The sequence below is a fragment of the Falco naumanni genome, chromosome 8 (assembly GCF_017639655.2).
Source record: "Falco naumanni isolate bFalNau1 chromosome 8, bFalNau1.pat, whole genome shotgun sequence".
Lineage (NCBI taxonomy): Eukaryota > Metazoa > Chordata > Aves > Falconiformes > Falconidae > Falco > Falco naumanni.
Window position 1 is genome coordinate 1210990 of NC_054061.1, and position 26982 is coordinate 1237971.

At 52.7% G+C, this 26982-nt stretch overlaps 1 protein-coding gene across 4 annotated transcripts in view; it reads right to left on the reverse strand.

The window, feature by feature from the left end:
• The window catches only part of PPP2R2B (protein phosphatase 2 regulatory subunit Bbeta), a 104606-nt gene that overhangs the window by 14695 nt on the left and 62929 nt on the right, over nucleotides 1–26982 (reverse strand). For all 4 annotated transcript variants that reach the window (XM_040604561.1, XM_040604562.1, XM_040604563.1 and 1 more), the window contains 3 exons: nucleotides 11158–11255; nucleotides 9510–9675; nucleotides 7294–7406 (listed from right to left, as the gene is read on the reverse strand). In XM_040604561.1, the coding sequence (XP_040460495.1) occupies nucleotides 7294–7406; nucleotides 9510–9675; nucleotides 11158–11255 (377 nt within the window). The remainder of the gene's footprint in view (nucleotides 1–7293; nucleotides 7407–9509; nucleotides 9676–11157; nucleotides 11256–26982) is intronic.

Below are 26982 nucleotides of genomic sequence, written 5' to 3' on the forward strand. Positions count from 1 at the left end.
CTGAGATCCAGACCTGACCCTAAGTAGTAGCCATTAAAAAAAAAAAAATTAATAAATAATCCATTAAGATATCTACCTGGTTCCCACCTCATGAGGGGTCACCATGCCTCAGCACCACCTGCAGTGGAAGCTCTGCGATGACCTGCTGCGTGCAGCGGGACCGGCAGCAGCCCAGCGTGGCAGCTGTAATGCCTGCAGTGCCACCCGCGCCTAACTGCAACTCTGTGCACCAGCCCACAGGGCAGATCTTCCCTCTCTCCTTCGGCACGTACAGCAGGACAAACTGCCCTTTCTGGGGTGGCCCCCCACCGCCAGCCCACCCCCTGTGCTCCACACAAGCGCTGCCTGGGGTGCAGCTGCCTCCGCCACCTGGGCAGCAGGCAGGATTTGGCCAAGTGGGATTAGTCACAGCCGAAGCTCAGATTAACCCCAGCCTTGCGTTTGCAAGTAGGAAAATGTAATCCAGTTCCTGGCAAATCCGAGCGCAGAGCTAGCAGCTTGGGGATAAATCCAGCAAGGTTCCTCACCTGCTTCAGCTGCTGAGCTCCTCTGGATGTGCTCCCTGATGTTTCTTTCTTACCTACAAAAGGCATATTCTGTAACTGCCAGCCAGCGCTGCCTGCAGATCAATATTTTGCAGACAAAATGCGCATCAAACACCATTTTCGTGGTAGACTGGCAATTTCATGCTCTTCAGGATTTTGACTTACTGGACCTTCCCTGTGAAGTGTGGAAGGATAAACCCACTGTCTCATTACCAGTCCATGTAGCTGATAAAGCTTCTGGTTTCATCTCTTCTCCGTGGAGACGTCCCTCCCTGCTCAGCACTGCGCCAGCACCGGCTCCTCAGTCGGCAGCTCCTGAGCCTTTCTGCATACAGTGAAACACAGGCACAGACCTGCTGCCAGCTGAGCATCCACCTTCACATGTGCAGGTCCAAAAGGGTCTGGGTCCCAGCTGGGGATCGGGAGGAGGGAAAAGACCACGGACACCAGGTCTGCAGGGAAGATGGTGCAGCCAGAACTGCAGTGCCAGAGCAGGAGCATGCGCTGCCCAGCAGACCTGCCCTCCAGAGCAGTGTCCAGCTTCCCAGTTTCCCAGTGGGGACTGAGACTCAGGAGCATCTGCTGGGCTGTGCTCGATCGGCACCGAGGTGCAGAGTTCAAAGCCTGAAGTCAGTCCATGTGGGCCAACCGTTCAGGCCACCGACACAAATACCCCTCCCAAAACCAGGGCCAGTTCACCAAGGGTTTCTACTGCAAGGAAACTGAGCACTGACTGCAAGTGGCGTTCCACACACAGCCCAAACCATCCCAGTTTTCCCATTCTTTGTGTATTTTTATACCATGATAGGATATTTATTGTTGCTTGTAACTGAGAATTCATCCTAGTTCACCTGTTACACTCCAGGATTACTTTCACCTAAATTCTGAAATAAGTTTGGGAAAACCTCAAAGAACTAACAGAATGTTTTTCTTAATCTAAGGTTAAAAATCGTAAACTCTCACACCAATCTCATTAGAACTGCATCCCTGTTAAGGATGTGATTGTTTGAAAAGATACTTTTAAACTTATTTCTCCTGCTGAAGAAGAGCCAGTGTCAGTAAAATCCCATCAAGCAGTTTTCCTACTTTTACCAAGAGGAGCGTGCAGAACCACAGCAATGTTACCAAACACGCATTCAAAGCAATCCAAGCCCGTTTGATAATTCTGCCTGGCACGTTGTTTTTACAGTTTGTCTAGACACAGATACCAGCAGTGTAATAGCTGTGGAAAAAAAAAGAGATGAAAAAAATATCTGAAAGGTCAATTCTGGTTGTTGGCATTTCAAGGTGAGTTTACAAGTATTAAAAGGACGAATGAGTTTTCACCAGAAAAGAAAGAATTCAACTCATGACCTCAGAAAAACAAAAAAATGACAAAAGCAGCAGCAAAATGGGCTCCTTCGTTTCTTTTCAAGCATCTGCGGAATGAAGCAGGCAGAGGTGCAGGCAGCGCACACTGGTGGGTTGGGTGCTGCTGTGACACAGCCGTTACTTGCATGGTGGCTTCAGAGCCCTGCACACTGGCTGTGCCTCACTGCGAGACTGAGCCAAGCTCGTCTTCATTCAGGGCACTGCTTCAAGAGTGACAAAAATCAAGCACCTCCAAGCCAGGATACGCCACAGGTCCCCAGCATGTCCTGGACCAGCATGGTGGCTTCCCAGGGATGGCACCATGTGGCAGTGAGCCCAGTGCTGCCCAGCTCAGAGGGGCCAGGCTACCAAAGGGCAGTCGAGCATGCAAAGGGTACCCGTTGAGCAGCTTTAGAGCAATGTAAGCCACTAATGAAAAGGGGAAAATCCTTTTTTTAAAAAAAATTCTGTGGCAAAGGTTTGATGACGATCATTTGAAATTGATTAGTTCTGCCATGTGCATTTTATAGCCAAAAAAAGCCAAATGTTTCACATTACCTTGTCATTTAAATGATAATGCTTTGGAGAATGTATAAAAGGAAAAGACAGACAGATCTCTTTGCTGAGGTGGAAAACCAGCAGCACAGCTTCTCCAAAGCATTGCCCACCCCTTCCCCTCTCCCATCGCACAGCCCCGCTCCAGGGCTGCCCGTGGGGTGCCTGGGATGCCGAGGGAATACAGCACAACCTCCCCAGGGAACTGTGCCCAGGGGCCCAGAAATCTGAGTGCTTTGGCAAAGTGGGACATATAAAACAGAATTTATGATGGATTTTGCTGGAATTGAGAGTGAAGTGGCAGCTCTTAACCAAGAGCACGCTTTGCAACAGCTACAAACACCAAGAACCAGACACATCCACGCACCTGTGCATTGCACCCACATCGTGCTCGGCCTCAGAGGATCACTCCTCCCCCAGGGAGGTGTCCAGAGGAGACCACAGGACACCACTCTGCAGCACAGCAATCCCGAGTCCTTAATAACCTGGGTGAGACTTGACCCTGCTACCAGAGCAACTGGCCCCTGGGCTCCTGAGCACCAGCCCGTTTGCAGGGTGCTTCCTTACTTACCAGCATTTTAAAATGCTTGGGGCAGAGATCTGTGACCTCTGGGGCAGGGAAAGCTGTTACCAACTAGTATCTGAGCTCCCCTGGGTTCCCCTGGGACAGAGGAGGGGAGGCAGCAGCAGCCCCTCCTGGGAGCCCCCAGCCGGAGCCCCTGCCAGCCCTGGGGAGCCCTGGCTGCTCTCCCCACTGCCAGTGTGGCTCAGGAGCAGGGGACTTGGTGGACTAAGAAATCCCAGCCTGGTTTCAGAACACATAGCCTGGCCCGACACAAGAACACCCTTCAGTCACAGCCCCCCGGCACACCGGGGAGGCAGACAGCTGTCCCTGTGGTGCTCGGAGCTTGGGCAGTATGTGCCAAGGCAGCACGGGCAGCACAGCTGGCTGCTGCTGCTGCTCTTTAAACAAACGCAAAGATCAGCCCCTCTCTCCAGTAAAGGGAGGCCTGGGAATGGTCTCTCCTGGCTGGTTGCCCCAGTTTTGCTCACCAGAGGCACAGAGAGCATCTTCCCACACATAGCACCCAAGTGCCCACAGCCACCACCTCCCACCGGTGGGAGATGCACACCACTGTTTCACCACAGTCTGATTTGCACTGTGAGGGATCAAAGCAACCATGTTCTCTATTTAAAAAAAATTAAGCCCTGGATATTATTTGTGTTAATTATTTCCTGCACACATCCCACAGTGCAGGTGTGGCTGTACACCGAGCGGCATGGGAGAGCTTGCCGAGGCAGCTAAATGAGGCCACAGGGCTGTAGCCGTTAGACTGGGGGCTAGCCAAACAAGCAGAGCTTTTTTAATGACAGCACAAGCCTTACTTTACAGCCTGAGCAGAGTTAAATATTCCTTTTGCACTATGCAGGTTAGAACTCCCTCAGAGAACAATGCTCATCAAGTACATTTAAAGCCTTAAGAGAAATGGGTGAGAGACGATTGCAGCAAGGTGGTTTTAAAACCCTTTTTCACTCACCTGTGGTTGAAAATTAAACTGTGGATGGATGTGGCTTTACTCCAAAGCGCGAGCATCACAGGACAATTAAATGTCAAAGATATGCCAAGCTGCAGCAAAATGGTTACAGCTATGTAAATATCTGTCTAAGTAAAATCATCAAAACATTAGATCAAACCAGGGCTGGCGGAAGACTCCACAGTCTCCCATCCTCAGGGACAGCAGGCGCTGTGCTGGCAGACGCTAATAACCATAATACCAAGCACTTACATCGTGCTTTACCTCTCCTCATTCCTGTGAAGCAGAAGCTGTACGCTCCCGTGGGGCTGCTTGCCAGGGAGCGGGGGGTCGCAGTGCCTGACCCCACAGCACAAGGGAGACACCCAAGTAGCAAACTCCCCCAGTCGTACGGCACCGCGCTGCTACCAGGAGTAAACAGACTGAAAGCAAAACGAAGGCAGAAACTTTGGGGGTAGACAACAAACAGCATCCACTTCTCTGGTATTTCAGTGTGACTTTCTACAGGGAAAAAAGATAAATATCACAATGCCCTCCTTCCCTGGGGTGAGCAGGGACAGGGCAGGTGGGTGCCCGGTGGGGTGGGCGGGCTGCCCCCACCCTGAACACGCACTGCCCAGGGCTGCACCCAGTACCGGCCACGCTGGCAGCATCTCTGCATCCCTGCCCCTCCTTGGCTACGCCCCACTGGGCACCAGCAGTGACAGATGGGCTGGATGGTGTGACTTCAGGCCGAGCACTTGCAAAAACACCCAGGTTGATTTTTGGCTCCACTTCCAACCCTGTGGTCGCCCATTCAGGCACCAGGAAGCGGTCAAATGCAATCAGCTCATGCCAGCAATCAGTAGCAAAGCATGACAATTATTTATTTATTTTCATAACCACATCGCCCGTGCACCCCACTGAGGCATCATCACCCTCATCGCGGGCTCCAGTCGATCCACAACCACATCCTGCTGGCACGGCAGGGGCAGGCGGTGGGGCGCAGAGGCAGGTCTGGGGTGGGAGCCTGAGCCACCAGCTCGGCACTGCTATGCCCACCCTGTACCCACCCCTGGCAAACACACACAGGCTGTCCGCTCTTCCCCACCCCACCCTCTGTAACACAGGGAAGAGAAGGAGGAGCAGCTAAATGATAGTGTTAAGCCCCCGGGCACACACAGCACTGCAAAGCCAACGTGAGCAGTGCTGTGGGCATCCCATGCAGGAGAGGACACAGTGCCACACAGCCAGGGCCACCTGCCATGCTCCTCATGGGCTCCCCTCGCCCAGGCAAGGGGGGACCCACCAGTGGCTCTGGGCAGACGGGACTGCAGCTCACGTCCCTGCATGCTCCCCATGCCTGCTGTTGCACCTCTGACCAGCCAGCGGCCACGGCCGGTGGGATGGACGACAAGGCACCTACAGAGCTGACAGCCGGGTCAATCCAAAAGATAAAAAATCATTGTCAAAAAGTTAAAAATCTCCATTTCAAAATGTCAGAACTCAGTGTTCCCACAACAAAGCATTTTAGCAACTTTAAAACAGTTTCTGTTGGAAAAGAAATATGCCTCAACATTTATCCTGGACTCTTGAGTTGCTATAATTACTCCAGAAATTAAATGTTCCTAAAGAATACACTGGAAATAAAAAAAAAAATTAAAAAATCAATATTCAAACACTGCTCCCTTGAGAACGCTGACCTTGCATTTGCTGTTTTGCATGGTCTCCAGCAGCGTGCTGGGGTGCTCAGGACACCCCTGGCCACGGCACTGCCGCCGACAGCCACCTGCCACAGAGCTCGGCACAGGCACCAAGACGGCAATTTAGGCGAAATGGTGACCGGTGTTTCCTCAGTAAGCCCAGGGCTTTTCCAGCGCATTTAGCCAGAGAAGAAAGCACTAACTGGAATAACACCCCTTAACACTGCTGCCTTTTCAAAACCTGCCTCCCAGCCCTGCAGAGGGTCGGTAACCCCGGCTCCCACACCCAGATGCAGAGCAAACTCCTCCAACGGGCGGTCTAGTAACAGCGCAACAGGCTGGCAATGCTGCCTGAAACACAACAGCTGATACACATGCAATAAACTGTTTTCTTGCTCTGTAAAGAAAAATGCCTGCCAGCCACCAGGAGCAGCACAGCACGGGGATGAGAATTAACTACCTGTCTGGGGTCCTCAATGGCTTTGTCTGCAATGGAACTGGAAGCCATAAAAGTGAGCCAAGGGTAATCATAGCAACGATTACATATATATATAAATATAACCCCCCCAAGTACTCAAAATGCAAATTCTGACAGGATGATAATAAATTACAAGCTGGTCTGGTCTGATTAACATCATGACAAAATTCCTGCATACTTGGCATTTCTAGGTCTATGGGTTATGGGTTAAACGAGTTAATGTCTGTTTCTGCTCTAACGTCATGTGGGGGGGAGCACGGCCTCTCCCCGTTGGCAGAGGGGCACCCCGCTCACTGCTGTAGCCCACACACCGGGGGTCTCCAGCGCTGCCTGCCCCCACTGCCAGAGCTCCCGGGGCCCAGGGTGGGCTCTGATTGAATTAAGGGGGTGTGCACTGCCTTGGGCCAGAGCTGACTCTTTATATGCAAATTAAAGATCATAAACAGCTATCCCAGGGCAGTGCTGGGGGAAGAACCAACCTGCTGGCACTGCCGGCCAGGCTCAGGCAGCTCCCAGGTGGCAGAGCCATGCCCAGCAGCCAGGCGCTGCTGTGCCCGCACACCCTGCCTTGCCAGGCTTCCCAGCGATGCTCGATGCTCCCGGGGCACAGGGGCGGCTGCTTTAATGGGCTCTGTGCATCCAGCCCCCTCGAAGTAAATGGAAAACATAGCCTCAGGTGTTTACATTCAATTTGGGAGGCTGGATTTAATCTCCTTAGGCTGGGAGGAAAACTCATTTAGAGAAAGTACTTCTGTTCCCAAAGCAGAAGTTGGGCGGTGGCGAATGCACTGAGAAGGGAGAGCGCATTAACTGCCTCCTCGCCGGGATGGGCACGGCATGCAGGGCCCTGCAGCAGCAGCCCTGTGGCACCGGGGTACCCAACATGAGACAAAACACGGTGCTTCGCAGCACACGTGCCCAGAGCCGGCACAGCCCAGGCACTGCTCCAGCGACAGCTCCCTCCTCCGCTCCTGCACCCACACACCCGACAAAGCACCGGCCTCCGACACAAGGAGCCCTCGGACACAGACCTACCGCGTCAGGACAGTGTTACCAGTACTGCGGCACGCAGGTGACACCGGCAGCGATTTTCACCCAAGACCCTGAAGAGAAAGGCTCCTCGACAGCCTTGGTCTCCCCACACTCACCCGTAGCATGGTGATCATGGAGGGGTCTCGGAGACGACCGTCCTCATCCTTGAGATTGTATCCCTCTGGCCTCTTGTCCCGCTCACTGACCTTCCATAGCTTCACAGTCTTATCTGGGGGCAGGAGAGAGGAGAGTGTTACAGCCGGCTGCCCCCCGAGCAGCCACCGCTGGACATGCCAAGGGCACAGCTGGTTCAGACCGGTGACCACCCCACTGTGTGCCCGGCGTGGCTGCAGAGGTACCTGTCACTACAGCATCCCCAGAGCCCTGGTTCACCTGGTCCTGCTGGACAGCTCCTGGCATGTTTACTCCAGAGATAAGGAGACGGTTGAACAACAGAACAGAACTATTGGATTAATGAAGAAATAATAGGCGAAGTAATTTCCCAGGGCTCAGTGCCTCAGAGGTCATGCTCTGAATGTTGGCGTTCAATATACTGAGTGGTGGGGCTGAGTCACCCTCCAGGTGCTGGCACCAGGATGGGGCAGCTCAGGCAGTGCTGGGGGGCTGAACCCACTGTCCCAGCACCACACACGGCTGCTCCTCCAACACGCACGTTGCACGCCTGTGCACACAGACACCCCCTTCCCCACGCCTGCACACCCGCTGAACAGCCAGCCAACAGCAGGCTCCACACAACACCTTTCCTCCCGCATTTCCGTATCTCATACGGCAGTTATCCAGGGGCCACCTGTTACTTTTCAAGAGTAATTTCCAAATTCCTTTAGCTTCAAGTAATGTGTTAAACACCAAGGATGCACCAGCTCTCCTAATTCTGTCCCCGCTAGCTCTACTTCCTATCCTCTTGGAACACCGCCAGCCATCCCTGCTGACTGCCTTCCATGCTCCAGCCCCACGCTGCCCCTTTGGAAGGTGAGAGGAAGGATGCTACCCCCGAGGGTGGCTCTGGCTGGGTGTCACTCACCCACAGCTGTGGGGTGGCAGCCACAGCAGCACCCATGCCGGCAGCAGGCACTGGAGGCTGTGCACAGCTTTAAAGCCCATCAGACACAGGGTGCCACATGGTAACTAATTCTGCTTCCAGCGGAGTCCGCACAGAACTCCAGCGCACAGCAAGCTGAGCAGAGCCACAGGCAACCTGAGGTTCCAGCAAGCAACAGCACTGTGCGGCAGCAAAGCACGACTGGAGGCAACCGTGCCTGGAAGCTGCTCAGAGGAGGTAAAGTCTTAGAAGGGGCTGCAGGCAGCTCCACGCTGCCCCGCCACAGCTCCTGAGCCACAGAGCCACTGGGGAAGGAGTCCCAGAACATGTGGGTTTATTCTGAGTAATGGTGTTTTCTTTCCTCCCTCCTGGCAGAGACTATCAGTAGTTTATCATCACTTCCACCAGGTTTCATACACAACCGTATCATCCATCTTCATTTTCTCCTTTACACAGCAATTCCAATAGAGCACCATTAATTTTTTTATTAAGCCGGTTCACTTTAGGGGGGTTATATATATAATGTTAGTTTAACTGTAAGAACAAAAAGAAACAGCATAACACGGGAGTATTTCTAAAAGAATAATTTTGATAACCTGCTAGCATATGAAACACCATCCCAAATGGAAAGATAATATCCCTGTTAATCAAAATACTATTTAAAAACTCAATTAACAGAACATTATGCTCTATAATTAATCTTCATTGCATTTCAACGATTCTCCCCCCAAATAAGTTTAGTAAGTCTTTGAATTTTATTACAATGATCAATAGAGGCAATTCTATAACACAAAGTAAGTTGGTTATGAAAGATAATTAGACCCCTCCTTTTCCCCTGAAGTAATTAAGTCACATCCATCTTAAGGTCCCATTCATCCCAAGTAATATTCCTGGATCCTCCTGATATTTATCTGAACATAACATGGAACTGCTGAGCTGAACACAGCTGCAAATTGAAACAAACCAGCTGCGGTTTTTCTTAAAAAAAAAAAAAAAAAAAAAAAAAAAGAAATTGTCAGCAAGGGGAGAAGACTCAGAACGGCTGCCCTGAAATAAGGACAAAACCTGGTGCACCGGCATCGCACTCCGCCAGACAGATTTGGACCTGTTCCTGCTCCCCCGTGACATCCCTGTCACACCAAAAGGAGTCTCCGTATTTTTGTTAGCATACGTTTTTCCCAAAGAAGCGCTACAGAGTGGGCCCCGCCTGGCTGCAGGGGGCCAGGGACCCGTGGTGGTGGGACAGCGGCTGCTGTGGCCGCAGCCACGTACCATTGGTGGAGAGCAGGAAATAGGCTGCGTTCTGCTGCGGGAGCCATCGTATCTTATTGATCTTCTCCTCTATCTCCAAACTCTTCAGGTAATCGAACTCCGGCTCGTGGCTCTGGAAGGTGCTGTAGACATTGTACTCTCCCCGGCGATGGGGCTGGTTTTTGCTCTGCAGGAAGGGGAGCGGAGAGGAGTTTAAGGCACGGAGAGCAGGGGGACATTTTCTGTTGACTCTTTGGTTCTCTAAGGTTTGTTAAGTGCCGGCGAGCGCCTGGTCGCGGTGACGCAGCGCAGGTCTGAAAGCCAAGGCTCGGCATCCCCGGGCATGGCAGTGCTGGTGTGCTCAGCAGGAATGGCGTGGGAACAGAGCCCACCACACCGTGCCAACCACCCCTGGTGAACGGCTGGGACCAAGGATTGGCTCCTGCCAGGCACCCACACCAGCCCCAGAGGAGCTGCAGGCAGCACCCCACCACCTGCACAGGATAAGCAGCATTTGCCCCGCAGGGGCACAAACACAAAGCAAGGACAACGCAGCCAAGAAGAGGGCAGTGTCTCTGCAAGAACTGATGCTGCGTGCCATGGCTCAGCGCTCAGACCTGTCAGGGACCCTGGAACTGCAAATCCCACGCAGTGAACCACCCAGGACCAGGCTCTGAGCGAGGCTGAAGTAATTAAATGAAAACTATCGTGGAGATGGAACTTCCCACATACAAACAAAGCGTTTGGGTCAGTAAAGCCCTGCTTGTCCCCTGGAGCACAGCACTGCTCCAAAGCAGGAGCTGAACAGAATACACCTGGTGCAATGCTAAGAAGCTTGAAGTTCAGGAAAAGCAGTAGAATAATAAAATGAGAGGAAAATAAGAAATGAAATAGTGCTAGAAAGGTTGATGAAGCATCTATGCCTGTAACCTTTAACCGTTTGGTTCTCTCCAGTGTATACAGAAATAATTTCGAGGCTATAACATTGAGAAAAAATTAAAAACTTCATCAGACCATGACATTTTTCATAGCCAGGCCTGACTCATCCCTTCCACCATCGGCAAACACACCCACAGGGGAGGATGGCTCCCACCCGCTCAGACCATGCGATGCTGTGCGTGCCGTGCCAGACCAGCTATGTGGGATGGCTTTGGGAAGGGCAGGGAATCTCCCGGGTGGTGGGGTCCTGCGCAGCCCCCCGGCCGTGCTGGTGCAGGCGGCTGTGCTGGAGGCTGAGCGCTCACCACAGCTGCAGGAGGCTGGGCAGACCGTGACTCAGGGTTTCAACAAGGAGTTTGTTCAAATTTCCTGGGACAAAGTGTTTCAGAAGGGAAACACAATTGTTTCATCTGGATATTTTGGCAGTGTGAGAGGTTTTTGGGGGGTGGCCAGATGGACACCTGCAGCACGCTCAAATGCACCGGTCTGATCCCAGTTACACCCGGCTGCAGGGAGCTGCAACCAGAGCAAAAGAATGCAGGAAATGCAACGTGGTTTTGGAGGGCGTTTTACAAGCTGAAATCTGGTCCTGCTTATGCTAATAGTTGCTTTTCAGTTTGGAGTCTGCCAGGAGGGACCTGAGGTTAGGAGTGACACAGACAGATTAGGAAACAGCAGGAAGCTTCTCTTAAAAGGATAAAATGGGCATTTTGTATTCACTGGCACTTACCTCCTGCTCACGTTGAAATATTACAACACGGCCCCCCTTGTCCCCTGTTGCTAGTAATTCTCCAGTGTGGTTGAATTCTACTGTAGAGATGATGTCAGCTGGAAAGAAGAAGACAAAGACAATTTAAGTTAACTGCAGACTGGCTTTCACAGGCATCTAGAAAGCACCGTTCCCTGTACAGCTACGTGCCTTGTCAGCGCTTCGTCTCCTGTGGGATCTCCACAAATCTCCGTTTTTCTATTGTCTATAATAATAATGGCCACAGCATTTTGGAATTCTGCTGCTATGGACCTGCTCAGCCCCCCTGCTCTCCTGCCCAGGTCTGCGCTCCAGCAGCCCAGTTGAGGGATATTTCCATCCCCATGCTGTGCTTGTGTCCAGCACAGCCTGGGGACCGCTGCTGGCAGTGGGGCATGGCACGGTACCGCATGGCGCACTCCTCTCATGCCGTGGGGCGCTGCCCCACCACTTTGGGTGATGTGATCGATTCCTGGGACCCAGGGAGAGCTCAGCGCTACCTGGCACACCAGCACCTTGCCCCAGCAGCCAGACAAGGGGTTGGCTTCACTCCTGCCCAGCTCTTCTGCTTCATCGCTCCCCTCCGACGCATGGGGAGGCAGTTTGCCTTCAGCCTTGGAGGAGAGGGAGCAGACGGATGAAGACACCTTTGTGTTCTTCACCTGAACTCACCAGGCAGAGCAGCCTGGGCAACCACATCAACTCTGCCCTCCCATTGTCTATCAAGGTAAATTAAAGTGCCACCTTTCAGCCCTCCGTGGCCCCAAAAGCCACCGTGCTTGCACCGCTCCCCTGCCCCACAAACCGAAGTGCTGTCACCAGGAGGTGAAAGCCCTGAGCAGGGACTGCTGCTCAGCTGCAGTAACTAGAGAATCAAGGAAACACTCATGGACCTGTAACTTGTAAACGCGTTAATCTGCAGTGTTTACCCTTGAGGCAAAGCAAGCAGGAGAGCCGCTAATGATTGGATTTATTTGGCCTATTTTTAGGAGAATGTCAGAGGTTAATTCCATGGCAATTACTGCCCAACTGGTGTTCACCCACTGCCTGGAGTGCAGCTCTCCGCCGGCACGAAGCTGGGGAAGGGGAAGAAGGAACACAGCCTCGGAGACCCAGTGCTGGGTGCAAGATTGATTTTGCAATGAATGGCACTTAGCTATGATAACAGTCGGCTCGTTCCTGCCACAACGGCTGACAGCATTTGCATTTTTTCCCCTCTCCTCTCTGCAGTCCACCAGTACCAAGCATTGTGCAGCCCAGGGCTGCAGCCTCCGGGGCTCTGGGCAGGGGCAGACCCCCTGTGCCGGTTGCGGCTGCAAGCATCAGCTGAGCACATGGGCCACACGCACCCTCGGAGCCCTCCGAGCACCGCGATGACTCCTCCTGCTCATTAGCTCTGTTGTCATGTGCCAGCAGAGAAAGCATCAGAATCATGTAACCTGAATTCTTCCTTCCCCCTCCTATGATTTGTATCTGCCTCAGATACACACTAGAAAGTTACCACCACAGTTAGAAAAGACAGAATTCAGAGAACAGCACATGCTTCCGCAGCTGCTGGGAACGCTTCTGGCGGTCTGTCTTCCAGGACGCCAGACAAGCCAGCATCCACTGAACACATGCCCCGTGCCGCTCCAGGGCATCCCAGAGACCCTTCCACAGCCATGGGCTCCCCCAAAACAACACCCCGCCACCCCGAGATGGTGTCTCAGCTGCGTGAGGGGCTCCAGACCTGGGGCTCAGGACAGCCACCCGCAGCAGACAGCGCAGGTGGCTGATGAACTCTGGGCTGCTCCTATTAAAGTTCATGCATCTTCCCTGCATTGTCCCATCACTCCAGCATGAAGCACATCTGTAGTGCCCCATGCATGCATTCTGAAGCTCATCTTCACGCATATATAACCCTTGGCTCATGTTAACAAATTTAGGGAGACAATCTCACCGCAGACAGAGCTGGCAATGCAGAAGCAAAACCCAAGAGGCTAACGGTAACACCCCAGTCTGGCCAAGGAAGTGGAAAGGTGGGGGTGCCAGGGGCCGGACTGGCCTGCCTTGATCTGGAAAGCCTAAGGCAAAGCACCTTATTCCCTCGCATGGAACCCTTCTGCCTCAGACTGCCTCTGCAGGCAGCAAAGCCTGCCAGAAAGGTTTTAACCATCTGCTATGAACATTAATAAAATGGCTGAAAAGCGATGCAGAAGGGCCAAGCTCTGCTCTGGCTTTCACCAGTGAAGAGCCAGGCTGCCTGTGGCAGAGCTGGCTGCGGCATGGGGCACAGACCGTGCCTGCTAGGGATTCCTGTCTTCTGGGATCAGTTCCTGAACGGATCTTGAACTTCTTCGGATTACCTGTTCCTCCTCTCTTGGCTGGGTTTGAACTATTGGTTAAATATTGTTCCCATTTAGCAACTGGGAAAACATGTTGTGGGAGGTTGTCAGGTCTGGGGGTTTTCTGTTTTGCCTTAGGCGACGTCATCTACGCATACTTCTTGTGTCTGTTCCTGCACACTCTTTAAACGCTCTTTTAACGGACCACCCGCCTGCTGACAGGTTTGCATCAGATACCGTGATGCACAGCCCCTGACCTCTAGATCACCATTCTGCATCCAATAGGGACCGGGGGCAGCCAGGTGCCATCCCTGGTGTGCCCCAGACTTCCCTCCGGCGCTTCCCTCCATGCGGCTCCTGAGCCCAGCCGCAACACACAGCCAGGGCACTTGGTTTTGGCAGAATGAAAAACGAGATCAACAACCTGCTCCCACAGTACAGGCACGTTTTTGATGCTGCTGTTAAACCAGCACCTACTATGAAAAACAAAACTCTCTCATACCCACCCGGTTCTTTAACCTTGGATTTGATTGACCGATGAGCCAGAATGGCAAGGACCCACAAAGCTCTTTGCATGAGGGAAACCTTCGCAAAGAGGCTGCGCTGAAGCTAGAACTTCAGAAATTAAATTAGCAAAACATCAGTGAACAAATCATCCACATGACACAGCTGTCTTCCCTACAATCACCATATTCAGCAAATGCCTCCCAAAGGGCTGGACAGGTATTCCTAAATACCAGTTAAAGGTCGGCAAGGAACCTAGGCACGGCAGATCCCCCCCCGTGCTGCTGCGAGCCTGCCACACTCGCTACAGCACTTGAGGATCCTGCAGAATCAGAAACCAATTTGCAATTTCAAGGAAAGGACATTGGGTCTAACAAATACAAGAAAAAAACTTATATCCCTGAAAAGTTAAGCCAAAACCCAGCTCCCATTCTCACAGGTAACTGCATCCTCAGCTGCAGACAGATGCCACAGCCAAAACCGAACATGCTCAGCACTAAGAAACTTTGTGTTTGGAACCAAATCTGGCTTGAGCTAAGCCCCAGTTCAAGCAGAGCTTTTCATCCCTGTAGCAGATGACCTCCACTCTGGTGAACACCACTGCGGTGTCCTCGGCCGAGCCTGGCATCAGCAGGAGTGTCACATGGAGAACGCACCGGGGATGGACTTGGAAGAGAAGCTGCAGCAGCAACTGAAGAACTACTGAGGCCATGGCCAGGCAGTGTTAATGTGCACCTCGTACCAAGCAGTATTTTCTCCTTCTAAAATTACTTAGTTGAAAATGTATCTGTTTTGTACTATTTAACCTTCTCCATCACCAGCTGCTGGTTTTAGGTCATTCACTTTTCAATGAATTAAAAATATCTTTCCGTGCTGCAGTGAGACATTTTTCAGACAGCGCTGGCTACCTAATGCACCACCTTGTCAGCAGAGCTACCATCTGAAACACCAGGGCCGGGCACCACGAGGACCCTTGTGCCACCTCAGGCCCTGTGCCTGTGGGGAAGGGGGATGCGGGTTCACTGAATGTCCTGGACCCACCGTTTGCTCATGCCTACCATCGGGGTTTCAGACCAGAATAATAACAGAGCCTGACTAACACACTTTCATACCTTAAAAAAACCCTTAAGAATTAAAAAAACCCTCTCGTGAGCCCACTTCGTCCCAACTTCAATACCAACTCAGTGGTACTCAGCCCAACCCGAACCCCACCATGGCTGACAAGAGCATCACCCCCAGCCACCCTCGTCTGAGCGCTGGCTCTTCCCTGCGACGTCTCTGGCTAGTAACAACCGTCTGTCATCGCACGTTGCACGGGAAAACATTCCCGAGGGGTGAAATGGAGGAGTCTTGAGGAGGTTATGAGTCAGGAGCACAGCACAGCACCAGATCCTTTTCAAAGATGTCCCTCGACAAACTTGGGCCCCTCCAGCACCAGCTGGTCGGTCATGGGCTGCTGCCTGCTCATCCCCCACCACTGCACTTGAGAGACATGACAGGGCGATTATTAATTAAAATTCATATATATTCACATTGAAATGATCAATAATTTATGCCCATTTCTCCTAAGGTTCCTACAGCAGTTTTGTGACAACAGAAAAGAAAAAAGCTTCTCTCTTTTTTTTGCTTTTTCATTTCCTTCATCACCTCCTACACACTCAGTGCCCCGAATGCGGGAATTTAAAGAAAACAGTTTCCATGGAGACCCTCCCCTCTGCCAGCACCCGCCTGTCCTCCCTTCCCTCAGTATCAGTGCTCCTTCACGCTTTCATGCTAAAAATATCGAAGACGGGATTTGATTTCCGCCGTAGCGATACAGTTTTATCAGAAAAATAGGAAATTTATAATACACACCCTCCCCTCCCCCTCTCCCAGTGCGGGGGGGAAGGCGTGCTCTCCACGAGGAATGGGAAAACAAACCTGTTATTAAAAAGAAAGAAGACACAACCAGGGGAGCTGCAGTCGGTGCTAAGACCTGCATACCTGGAGCAGCCTGACCTGCTGCCACCCCTCTCCTCTTGCCCATCAGTGCAGGGGCCTGGATGCCCCATTCCTGCTCCCACTGCATCCCAGGTACCTCGTATCCCCTCTTGGCACATCCCAGGCACCTCATCCCCCCTCCTGGAGCATCCCGGACACCTTGTCCCCACTCCCGGTGCATGCCAGGCAGCTTATCCCCACTGCTGGTGCATCCCAGGCACATTGACCCCGATCCTGGAGTATCCCAGGCACCTCACCCATGCTCCCAGCACAACCTGCCTGCCCCACCATTCAGCAGAAGGGCCCTGACACCATCTGTCCCAGTGAGGAGGCCATGGGGACACCCCACATGTCCCACCACATGTGCCAGGAGTGCCTGCCCCCATTCACACAGGATGACACCCACGTCCAGCCTGTGAGGTCCAGGGCGCAGCAGGACAGCCATTAGCCTGGTGGCAGGGGCATGGCTGGGCTCAAAGCCGCAGGGCAGGGGGGTGCCCACTGCACACCGCCGGATCACACTGCCAGCTGATCCCACAGGCTGGAAGGACAGAGAAGGGCTCTGCAATGCCTTCCCAGTGCAGCAAGCCAGAAAGAGGTTCAAAGTAGGGAAAGCCAGGGAAAACTCTGTCTGCAGGCAAGAATATCCCTTCCAGCTGAGGTACGTGTGTTACAGCAACCAGTAACACCCAGAGCTTAAAAATGCAGTTTTTAATTAGCTTTTCAGAAATGTACTTGCACTGTCCTCCCAGTGACTACATAAGGTGTCGGGTGAGGTGGCTGGGCAGGCTGGTGGGTACCAGCTATAAGTGCTGCCCGGCACAGCCCCTCCATGCGCTGCTGGTGGGACCCAGTTGCTGCCCAGAGCGGCGCTACTGGTGCCGGAGGGGTGTCAGCAGGGGCTCATGTCATGGGCTGGCGGCACGTCGCTGGCACCGGCCTCATGCTAACTGCCAGAAGGTGTGCTGGAGCGCTGTCAGCTTAAAGCAGAGGATGCGTGAGTCACTGCGTGACAGCGTCTTCCCCGGTTGCCTCTACTCCCATGCCTTCTGCACCCTCGAGAGCCGTGCAGCCTTACTGCGCACCATCTCCTCCTCTGCAGGGCAGGACCATGGCATCCGCACAAAGATTCCCGCAAAGCTTTGCTCTCTGCGAGCCCCAGAGAAAACCCTTCAGAGGCAGGGAGAGGATTACTGTAAGCACCATTATGATAAATTGTCTACAGTGGGAGGATCGCAAACAGCAAACTTAGTGTCTGAGGTCCACAAATGAGTCAGTCATACAGCTGCAAAATTAGCAGCTTCCAACCCAACAAGGCGCAGAGCTGACACCTCCATGCTGCTATGCACGGTTTCACCCTGGGGCTCGTCTGTTCCCATAAATATCTCACACAGCCTGCTCGTTCGCCCTGGGCGCCGGTATCAGAGACCTGGGGTGTTCTCCAACTCCTGGTGCTCAGTCACCATTGCTCAGACCCTCATGCATAAAATGACCTTAGATTTTTCACTGCCCCCAAAAAAGTGACAAGTAGGTGTCCTTGCTGCTACTGTGTAGGACAGACACCACGCTGGTGGAGCCCTGCTGAAGTCAAGAGGATATTTCTATTTACAGTCACAGAAAGTCTATGGGAAGAGCATTATATAGCAGTAACTGGGAAAGAGGCAAAATTTCCCCTGATTTTTAGGATTGTTCCCAGCTCACTGGCGTGCTCCTGCTGGCTCAGCCCTGCCAGCCGGGGCCAGGTGCCGTGGGCCCCAGGAAGGCTGTGGAGGGGACTCGTGACCGTGGCTTGGCTCTGGGTGGCCCATTCTTTTTATTATTTGTATAAATCACTTGGCGGATGGCACCACACACAAAGCCTCCAACTCTGCAGATGATAATAAATTGGGAAGCACCATAAATAACAGCAAACCAGGCTGCCAAATGAAGAAGGATTTAGATCATTCAAATCCCAGGCTATGAATTGTCAAATCCAGTTTAATGCTGATAAGTGTGGGATAATAACTCACCCTCCTCCCCCCCACGTCAGTCCCTCAAACAGGCTGAAGGCACATGGGGATTTGCCGAGTGGACAGGGATGCTGCCTCCGAGCAGGAACATAACTGAGCTGTGGCACGGCGACCCCCCCAGCCCACTGCTCGGCTATGATGGAGAAAGCAAATGGGATGCTGACAGGTCCTGTGAACTGGAGAACATAATTTACATCTGAAACCATTCAGGTGGATGAAGAAAGCACAAGGAGGTCATGAAAAATTAAAGGGCTTAGGGAGGGAAGTGAAGGACATAGCCATGTCTGTTAAGGGGAGAGCCAGATCACGAACCCACCCATGGATCCTCTGCGGGGGTCTCGGTGTAGGAGAAGCACCGTCTCAGCATCCCGCCATGCCATGGCAGGAGGTGGACCCCAAGCTCAAGGGGGTTTTGAGGAGAACGCAAACCTTCACATTTCCACTGAATAATGCAGCACAATGCTCAGCCTCCCAAGGAGGACTCCTGGCTCTGAACCTCAGTGACAGCCTGCAGGTCTTATCTTGCTCAGGAAATTGTGAGGCGTTTTGCATTTTGCTGTTTAAAAGAGATCCTTTGGTTTCCCTTTCTGTCTGCCTCTCTTAACAAAAGAGGAAAAAAAGAGAGATAGCAGTGGGGGCGTGTTTAATAACTCTGAAATGCACACACCGTCAGCAAGGAGGAATTCTCTCTGCATGTCAGAGCTTTAAATGCAGACTTGTGGAGTTCTGATGAAGAGTTATGGAAATACCAATGTGCGGTCCTGAACACTGCAAGGCGTTGCATGACCTGCTCTCACTTTGGCAAGTTCAGATTTGATTTACAAAAGAAAAAAAAACACACCCCAAATGCAACCCAACCAACCAACTCCAGTCCCAAATGCAAACAGGCCAACTGCGCCGACAGACGGAGAGTGGGGACCTCTGCACCGAGCTGTCCTGGCCGCTTCAGGGACTCAGAAGCTTTACAGGTTTGCCTCTTGAGTGGACAGCCAGGGCACCCTGGAAACACGTCCCATGCCATGAAGCACCCCAGCAGCTCCCAGCATGGCAGCGGCAGTGCCGGCTGCAGGAGGAGCTGGACCCAGCCCTGTGCCCCCCAGCACAGGCGGCAGCCTGCGGCAGAGTCAGACGTCCCGACCCCCACCCCAGCAGGCAGAGCAAAAAGCTCATCCAAAGGCCTGAATGCAACTTTCTTCCCTGACTGCCAAAAAAAGTGTTGGTGAGGAACCAAAATGAGGAGGACCTCAGGGCCCCTCAGCTACAAAAAAGGCTACAGAGGAAAGCCTGGGCAAGGCTATGGGGCTGGAAGGGGACAGGGAAGTGCCATCCCAGTCCCACCAGAATGGGACAGTTGCAGTTCACAGTGTGATGCAGGGCTGAGCCCAGGCCACCCATCCTCCCGCAGACTGTGTGGTCCAGGGCGAGGGCAAGCGGGGCAGGAGGGGAAGAGGACAGCAGAGGTTAAACTGGATCTAATGGCATGCAAAATCACATGTGATTGATCCGCATTGATTTTTCCCTGTTGAGATGAATGATAACCTGGCAAACCGAAATCAATTCCACTGCATTAAGCCCAGTAAGAATCTGGTATCATCAGCAAAACGCCCTGAAACACCTCTGCTCACCAACACCACGAAGCGCGGCACGGCACCTGCGCCTGCCTGACCCCTCCATCCCAGCTGGGCCAGGGCTGCAGCGAAGGAGGGAAAACAGGCTTTGTGGAAAACACCACTCCCGAGCAACCCCAAGCCCTGGCAAAGCTCAGGCCTCTTCCTCTGCCCCATCATGAGTCCTGCAAGGGATTGGGCTGGGGTCACAGCTCGGAGTTGGACCACCCAGCAGCTTTGGGGAGGGCTGGACATGCTGCTGAATCCTGCTGTCTGGGTACAGCTTCTCGTTGCGATGATGCGATGCTGCAGAGCTAGCAGCAGCTGCTACTCTTCCCCAAAATGGAAGAACTCTCCTAGATTTAAGTGCTAAAAATACTGGCACATTCAAAATTTCTTTGCCCTTGTTACAGCAAAGAATAATTTAGTGCTACCGACCTAGACTAAAGAAACTTCCATCTGGTAGCTCCCCCAGCGCATCTCTGCAGCATCCCCCGCTGCAGTGCCTGTTTCAGAGTGCCTACATGGAAGAACGTGAATTTACATCTCTCCCACCATCCTCGCAAGGTTTAATTCACTGGAACTGCTGGCAATGAGAGTTCAGGAGGAAATAATGCCATGGAAGTGTTTAGCATGAAGGCACACGGAGAGCAGTGGCTCTCACAGTCCCAGGTGCCCAGGTGTGCAGGGCAGCCGCCTGTCCTTGTCACATGGACGCAATCAGCAGAAACCATGCAGCTTCAAAATGCGACGGGTCAGTTCATCAAAAGAGGCAGAATAATAAAATAGAAAAGAAATCCAGCAACAGCTTTCATACAGAACCATGACTTAACACGGCACCTGACAGATACACTTCTTTTTCACCCCAACACATCTTGACTTCAGAGGGTCCCACCACAGCCGATCACAACAGGCAGAGGTGGCGAACCAAAGGGCAGGAGCCCCCATCTCAAGGGAGCTCCAGGACCTCTCCTAGTGTGGAGCAGAAACATGCTCGCTCTCCTCCTTCCTATGGAAGGGAGACCTGGGAGCTGCCAGGCTCCAGTCCCTGCTGCTCGGCCACGCAGGTGGCCACTGCTCTGCATTCGGAGTGACAAACTGCACCCTGTGGCAATAGATGGCTCTCCCCATGTGGCGGGGCTCGGCTGCACCTTGCCCCCCCAGCCATGCGGGCACGAGCAAGGAGCACAGCAGAGAGGGAAGCAAGGAGGTGAAAGGGAGAAGTGCAGGGGGACCACTCTGTGTGACAGCTGGCCAAACCACCGACCCCAACCAGGATACTGATGTGTCACAGGGGTGGGTGGGGAAGCCCTCCTGCACTCTGTGCTTGACACCCAGATCCCAACAAGCCCAGGGAAAACCTGTCCGACGGGGAAGAACCTGGCCCTCCAGCCACCAAGGCTGCACCGGAGCGAACCACATGCATCGCCCTGCAGCAGCCCCATGCCATGTCCCGCATGGCGCGCAGCAGTCACCGCTCTCAGGGCAGAAAAGCTCGTTTCAGAAAATGCTGGTGTGTTTTGGTGGTAGCTCTGGGCGAGAAGCAGAAGAGGCAGAGGCCAAGGACAGAAAGCAGCAAGGCGAAGGCTGGCGTGCGTATGCGGTGAATCCGCCTGGGCTGTTGTGTCCCCCTTCTTCTGGCCAGAGGTGAATCCCTTCACTAACCAGAGATGCTTGCTGCGAGGGTCATCAGAGCAGGGGGCAAAGCCACGGGGCCGGTTCCAGCCAGGCTACCCCAGCTCCCCCGGCCCCAGCAGCACCCGCAGGTGCCTCTGCCTGCGCCATGAACCCTCGCCGGCCGTGGACTTGCACATGCAACACAAAACTCCTCTTCTGGCATTAAGATGCACAGCTTGTTAGCTCTTGGATTAATGACAATTTTTAATTGGTCAGGCTATGAAAACCTTATAGAGCTGTTATACATTACACCTGTGAAGGTGGAACAGCAGGTTAACCAAGACAATTAGCGTGGGACCCAGAGAATCTCTCTACCCGTGCAAATAATCCTCCTCACTCTGACAGGAAAATTAGCAGCTGCTTTACAGTGTCCCTGAGCACCGAGACCTGGCTCAGCCCTCTACCAGGCAGGTGGGTGCTCCCCGGCCAGGATGGCACAGCCTCTGCTGCAGGGACCGGCTCTCGTCCCCGAGAGGACCCCCCAGCCCTGGCCGAACAGCAGGACTGGCTGTGCCCCATGCAAGTGCCCGCAGCCCCTCCTGGCGCCTGGAAACAACGAGAGCCCTTCCTGGTACCTGTCCACCTGGCACCAGGCTGGCACCTTCCTCCTCCGCAATATGAACTTAGATACACACGTCGGTAGGGGAGGGGGCTGCGCTGCCAACTGCCCGCTCTTGGAAGGCGAAGGTGCGCATGGCTCTGCGCACAGTGGAGAAGATTTAAAGATGCCGCCTTCACAATCCTGGCTGTGGTGGGACAGACAGACTTTGAGCACACTTAAGATAATGATAAAACCTGCTCTACACAGCACGATAATTTCAAAGCAAACGAAACCTATCGTGGATCGTGCCATTACTAAAATCCACCATTTCCTGTATTAGTGCTCTTCTCTTTCTACTATTCTTTCCTGCATTATTCCTCTTGCACACACACACGCCTAAGTACAGCCTTCCGCTACATGCCGACATTTCTACGGTTACAGGGGATCCCAGGGCCCGTGCTGGGAAGCGATACAGTCTGACAGTGGTTTGTCACCCGTGCCCGCTCCCTGGTGCCTGCGCCTCCCCGCAGACTGTGCCTGTCCCCGCCAGCGCCTGCGCCCCAGCTGGACGCTGCACCGACAGTGCTGCTCAGCACGCTCACGCTGCCAGAAGCATCCCCAGGCGACCCATCCAACTGTACCCTGTGCCTTGGCTCACTGCAGAATTTATGTTGCCATCCTTTTGCCAAGAGACCGAGAGGCACACTAGACAGAAAACCTCCTCAGTATGGTTGATTTGGGCTTAGGAATAGTAATAGAAAACCCCAACTCTTCCTGCAAAAATATGCTCTTAAAATAAATTAGACCTTGTAAAAAGCACCCGAGCATCGATCAAGTGCTCCACTTCACTGTTCCACACAAACACCTTTAAAAACTCAGGATTTATACAAACCTCGGGCTCTCTACCCGGTCTGCCACGAGACTGGGCACTTCCCATTCATGGGAAAGCAGCCGCGTTTCCAAACACCTTACAAAAGCCTGTAGTTTCCAGTGGCATCACCAGTTGCTGAAACCTGAACAGCTGCCCCAGGAAACACAGATTCACGGATATTAACAATACCTAGCTCTTTGTATTTAAAAGATCTTTATCTTCAGCAGGAATACAAAGATTGCTTTTCCGGCAAGATCAGCATCATGGTGACTGCTACTACAGCAACCGGCTCTGACCCTCAGTACACACATGTATTCTCAAGATGTTGCTTTGAAAACCCAGGAAGCTCTAATACATGTATACCACTGTTAAATTATTATTACAGCAAAAGGGTTGGTATACAGACACCAGGATGGATGTTTTGCCAAAGCGCTCAGTGTGCCACACATTCTGTCTTTCTGGTCATCTTGCTGAAGCCATCTGTTAGCTTATCAGCAAAACCTATCGATTTTTAAAAAATTGTAATTAGAAGTACCCAAATGTCAGCTAAGCAAGTAAAATTTGGAAGCAGCCAGCTCTCCTCTCATCTACAGCAGCTGTTTTCAGCTTACGACCAAAATTTATTATCTTCTTGCACTGATGTCACACTCTGTCTCATTATTCCAGCTTGGTGCCCCTGGAACAAGCACCTCGGCTGAACACGGGCAGTCCAGCACACCATGACCGCTGCAGAGATCTCCTCTTGCCCCTGGAATTTCCAACAGGCCCCTGATACTGAGCATTCACTAACGAGCCTGCTTACAGAGACTTACTTGGTGAAGGATCACAAAATGCTTTACAAACGTGGAGACGCATGGTAACAATTTTACCAGTGGGCGAACCTGGGCATGGGATGGCTAAATGAGCTGCCTGACTCCCCTAAGCCATACCCACCATCTGGGCTGCTCAGCTCACAGTTTCCCCCAGTGGAGTTTTCTTCTGTCTCCTCCTTCCCCATTCTCTGACATCTCAGTGAAGCCAAGAGCTGCAGCCAGGCACGGGGCAGCCGGCGTGAGGCTGCTCACGGGGTCCCCCCTCACCAGCCCAGGACTCTGCCTGCCTGCAGCTACCCTCGAAGTCTGTCAGCACGGGGTTCCCCTTGCCACAGGGTCTGAAGCCCACCTGGCCAGCCAGCTCCGTAGTGCTTCAGGCTCTACAGAAAGTTTCTGTAGCAGCTGCCCCAGGCAGCGCAGTGCTGGAGGCACCACAGCCCCTGCGTGCGTGCACAGGCACGCTTCCCATCTTGAGAGCCCCAGGTGAGACACAGACAGGATGGACATCACAACTGTTCACTCTCAGCTCCTCTGAAGCTCCTGAGATCAGACTCTCACCAAAATACCACGGCTGGCCAGACACGCAAGCTTGCCTTTCAGCAGTGCTTCAACTACGCACTGGAGATGGCAGCCCTTGCAGCCCACACGGAGTACAGCCCCGGGATACTCCCTCTCCAAAGCTGAAAAGCTGTCATGTGGCTGACACGGCTTAGAGGATGCTTTAGAAAGCTAACAGAGCAAAGAACAAAATGGGAAAAGAACAGTCTATTGTAAGGGGGTACCTTGTGTAAACAGGGTGCACCCCTTGCAGAGTTTTCATAAAGACACCTGAAAACAAGAGCATCTCCCGGGCTGCCTGTGTGTGGGGCAGCAGAGGCACTAGTGGGGAGGGAGAAACACCAGTGGGTCAGCAGTGAGACACGGGTGGGCCTGGCAGACCCCGGGGAACGGGAGAAGGCAAACAGGGAATGCAGGCAATGGAAAGTAAACATCTTCCGCACGGAGCAGCCATAATTTACCTTTAAAAAAAGCACACGTGGAAGCCACAGCCTTCAGAGTGCGGTGATATTTGAAAGAATGTGATTAATATCCCAATTCTATATTTAGGGGAAAGCAAACACACCAAAGCTATGTACCGACAGTCCCTGGCATTTGTTGCATAGATTTGAATTTAATCAGCTAAAGATGGCTTAATCCAGCATCTGGGGCCATATTAAGTAGGAAGCATCACAAAAAGATTCCTTTCGTGTTGGGCTGAAGCAGCTGCAGCCCAGTGGTGCTGAGTGATGCTCCCCGAAGCACAGTGCTGTACCTACTCTGCCTGAGCCACCCCATGTCCCAGCAAACGCGGCATTTCAAATTGACACCGGCCACCACAATTCCCCACCAAGAGCATTTCCCCTGCATCCATCCCAGTCAAGTCCCATCACCTCTAGGTCCTTGCACTCGTCCTCCAGCCCATGGCCCCCACCACCACCCTCCCCGGTGCCTTCAGAGGCTGGTGCTGCCCAGGGTCCTCCCTCGGGACACATGCCCTGTTCCTGCAGAAGCTGCACCCTGGCGGGCGGCCGTCGGGCTCTGCCACCACACAGGGCTCAGTGACGACACCCTCACTGCTCCTCGCCGGGGGGAACCAACCTCTCACCAAGCAGTGCAAAACCTCACGTTAACCCAGAGAAGTCTGACAAAGCCCCTGCATGGGGCCAGTCCACGACACACATTTTGTCTGCTCGGTTTAAAACTCATCATGAACTAGATTTTCTGCCTACTTTAACATTTCTTTCAAAGGAAGCTGTATGTCTGTGCCAGCACGTTCAATCTGCCCCTGGAAGAGCTTGTCTCAAGACATTTTCCATGCAGTATTTTAATTAAACTTACTTTCTTTCAATTTAGCGTCAGGTTCATTAAGTGATGTTCTGAGCCACTGAAATGAATTGCTTAAAAGTAATTTGTGCAGCAGCTGAAGGAGCAGATTATAGCTATAAACGAGCCCATCTTTTGAACTTTGCTTTTTTTGCTGGTACCAGTTTGCAGTGTGTGTATGCACATTTCTGTACCTAGCAGCATTCAGCATCATCTGAGGTAATGGTTTGGAAAATGTACCAGGCACCAGCCCCTGCAGTCTGCCCAATTTGAAGGCGAAGCAGGTGGCAGCTGTCCGAAAGGGGCCCCTGCTGCCGCACTGCCCACCGCCCAGCACCGACAGCGATCCCGAAGCCACCCGCCTGGGGAGCAGAATGCTCCATGCCACCTTCACCCTGGAGATGGCCTGGGATCTGTCCGCGAGAGAAAGTGTTCTGTCTCTTGCTGGTAAATATCGGAGAGTAAAAGATACTTAGTTTATAAATTGAAAGTGTAAATAACAAATATTTCTTTTTGAAACTGACCAGGAATTTCACATGCACACCTGGTTGGACTGCTCTTCTCCCACTTGGCTAAGGATCTAATACACAGCTGGAATGCCTCCTCCGGCCTGCCCAGCAGAGAACTAACCTTGCTTACTTCCCTGAGTGACAAATCACTGCTTGATCTGTATCTGAAATTGAGAGGTCATGGTCATGCTATTTTTAGGATCTGCTAGGCTATGACAACAAGAATTCATCTTTAACATGGGAGAACTACTATCTTTAAGTTTAAAGATGCCCACAGTCGAATCCTAGCCAGGCTGCTAATCATTACCATCACCTGCAAGAACCCATGCAGCAGAACACTGAAGGACCCTTCCATCAGACAAGACAAGAGGTACTGGCCGGTCACCCTCCAGCAAAGCCTCTTCATCAGCACCCACCAGCTTGGCAATTGTTACTGTGAGTGTGCAGACGGCCAGGATTGCGGAGAGTTGAGCAGTCCCGCTGCTCGGGAGCAGCCCGGGGAGCTGAGGAGGTTCCCCTGCTCTCCTGCTGATGCGCATCACAAGAACTTTCCTCCGGGCCACGGTCGGGGCAGGCGCAGTGCAAGCTGGAACCTGAGCTGCCCCCGCCCAGGGTGCTGAGCCCCTGCGGCACCCAGCCGCCCCAAGCACCACATGCGTTTGAGGACACCCCAACACAAATGTGCTCGTGCCCATTCTGCCGGTGACCGGGTCGGACCAACCCCTGGCTGCCAGGCAGCTTGCCCGCCCGGCACCCCAGCCCACCGCAGTGTGCCATGCATGCCAGCAACCCCCTTGCTTTTAATTTCTAATTAACCATTCTACCATGGATTTTGTCCTCTTGGAAGGAAAATTTATTTGGATTTATTTTAATCTATCTTTAGTGGAAACAGGCAGACAAACCTTGCTTGCTATCAGGGAATAAACTCTGGGATGTAATATGCTTCCAAATAGAAGCACAGACATTCATTAGATCAAATGAAAAACCTCTCCCAGTCAGACAGGATTTAATTAAGTTGATTCTGACAGGGAATTAGAGGTCTTTGCTGGGAGCTCTGTTTCTGGTGTCGGTGCTGTATCACTGAAGCTAAACATAGAGCTTCCCGAGGCG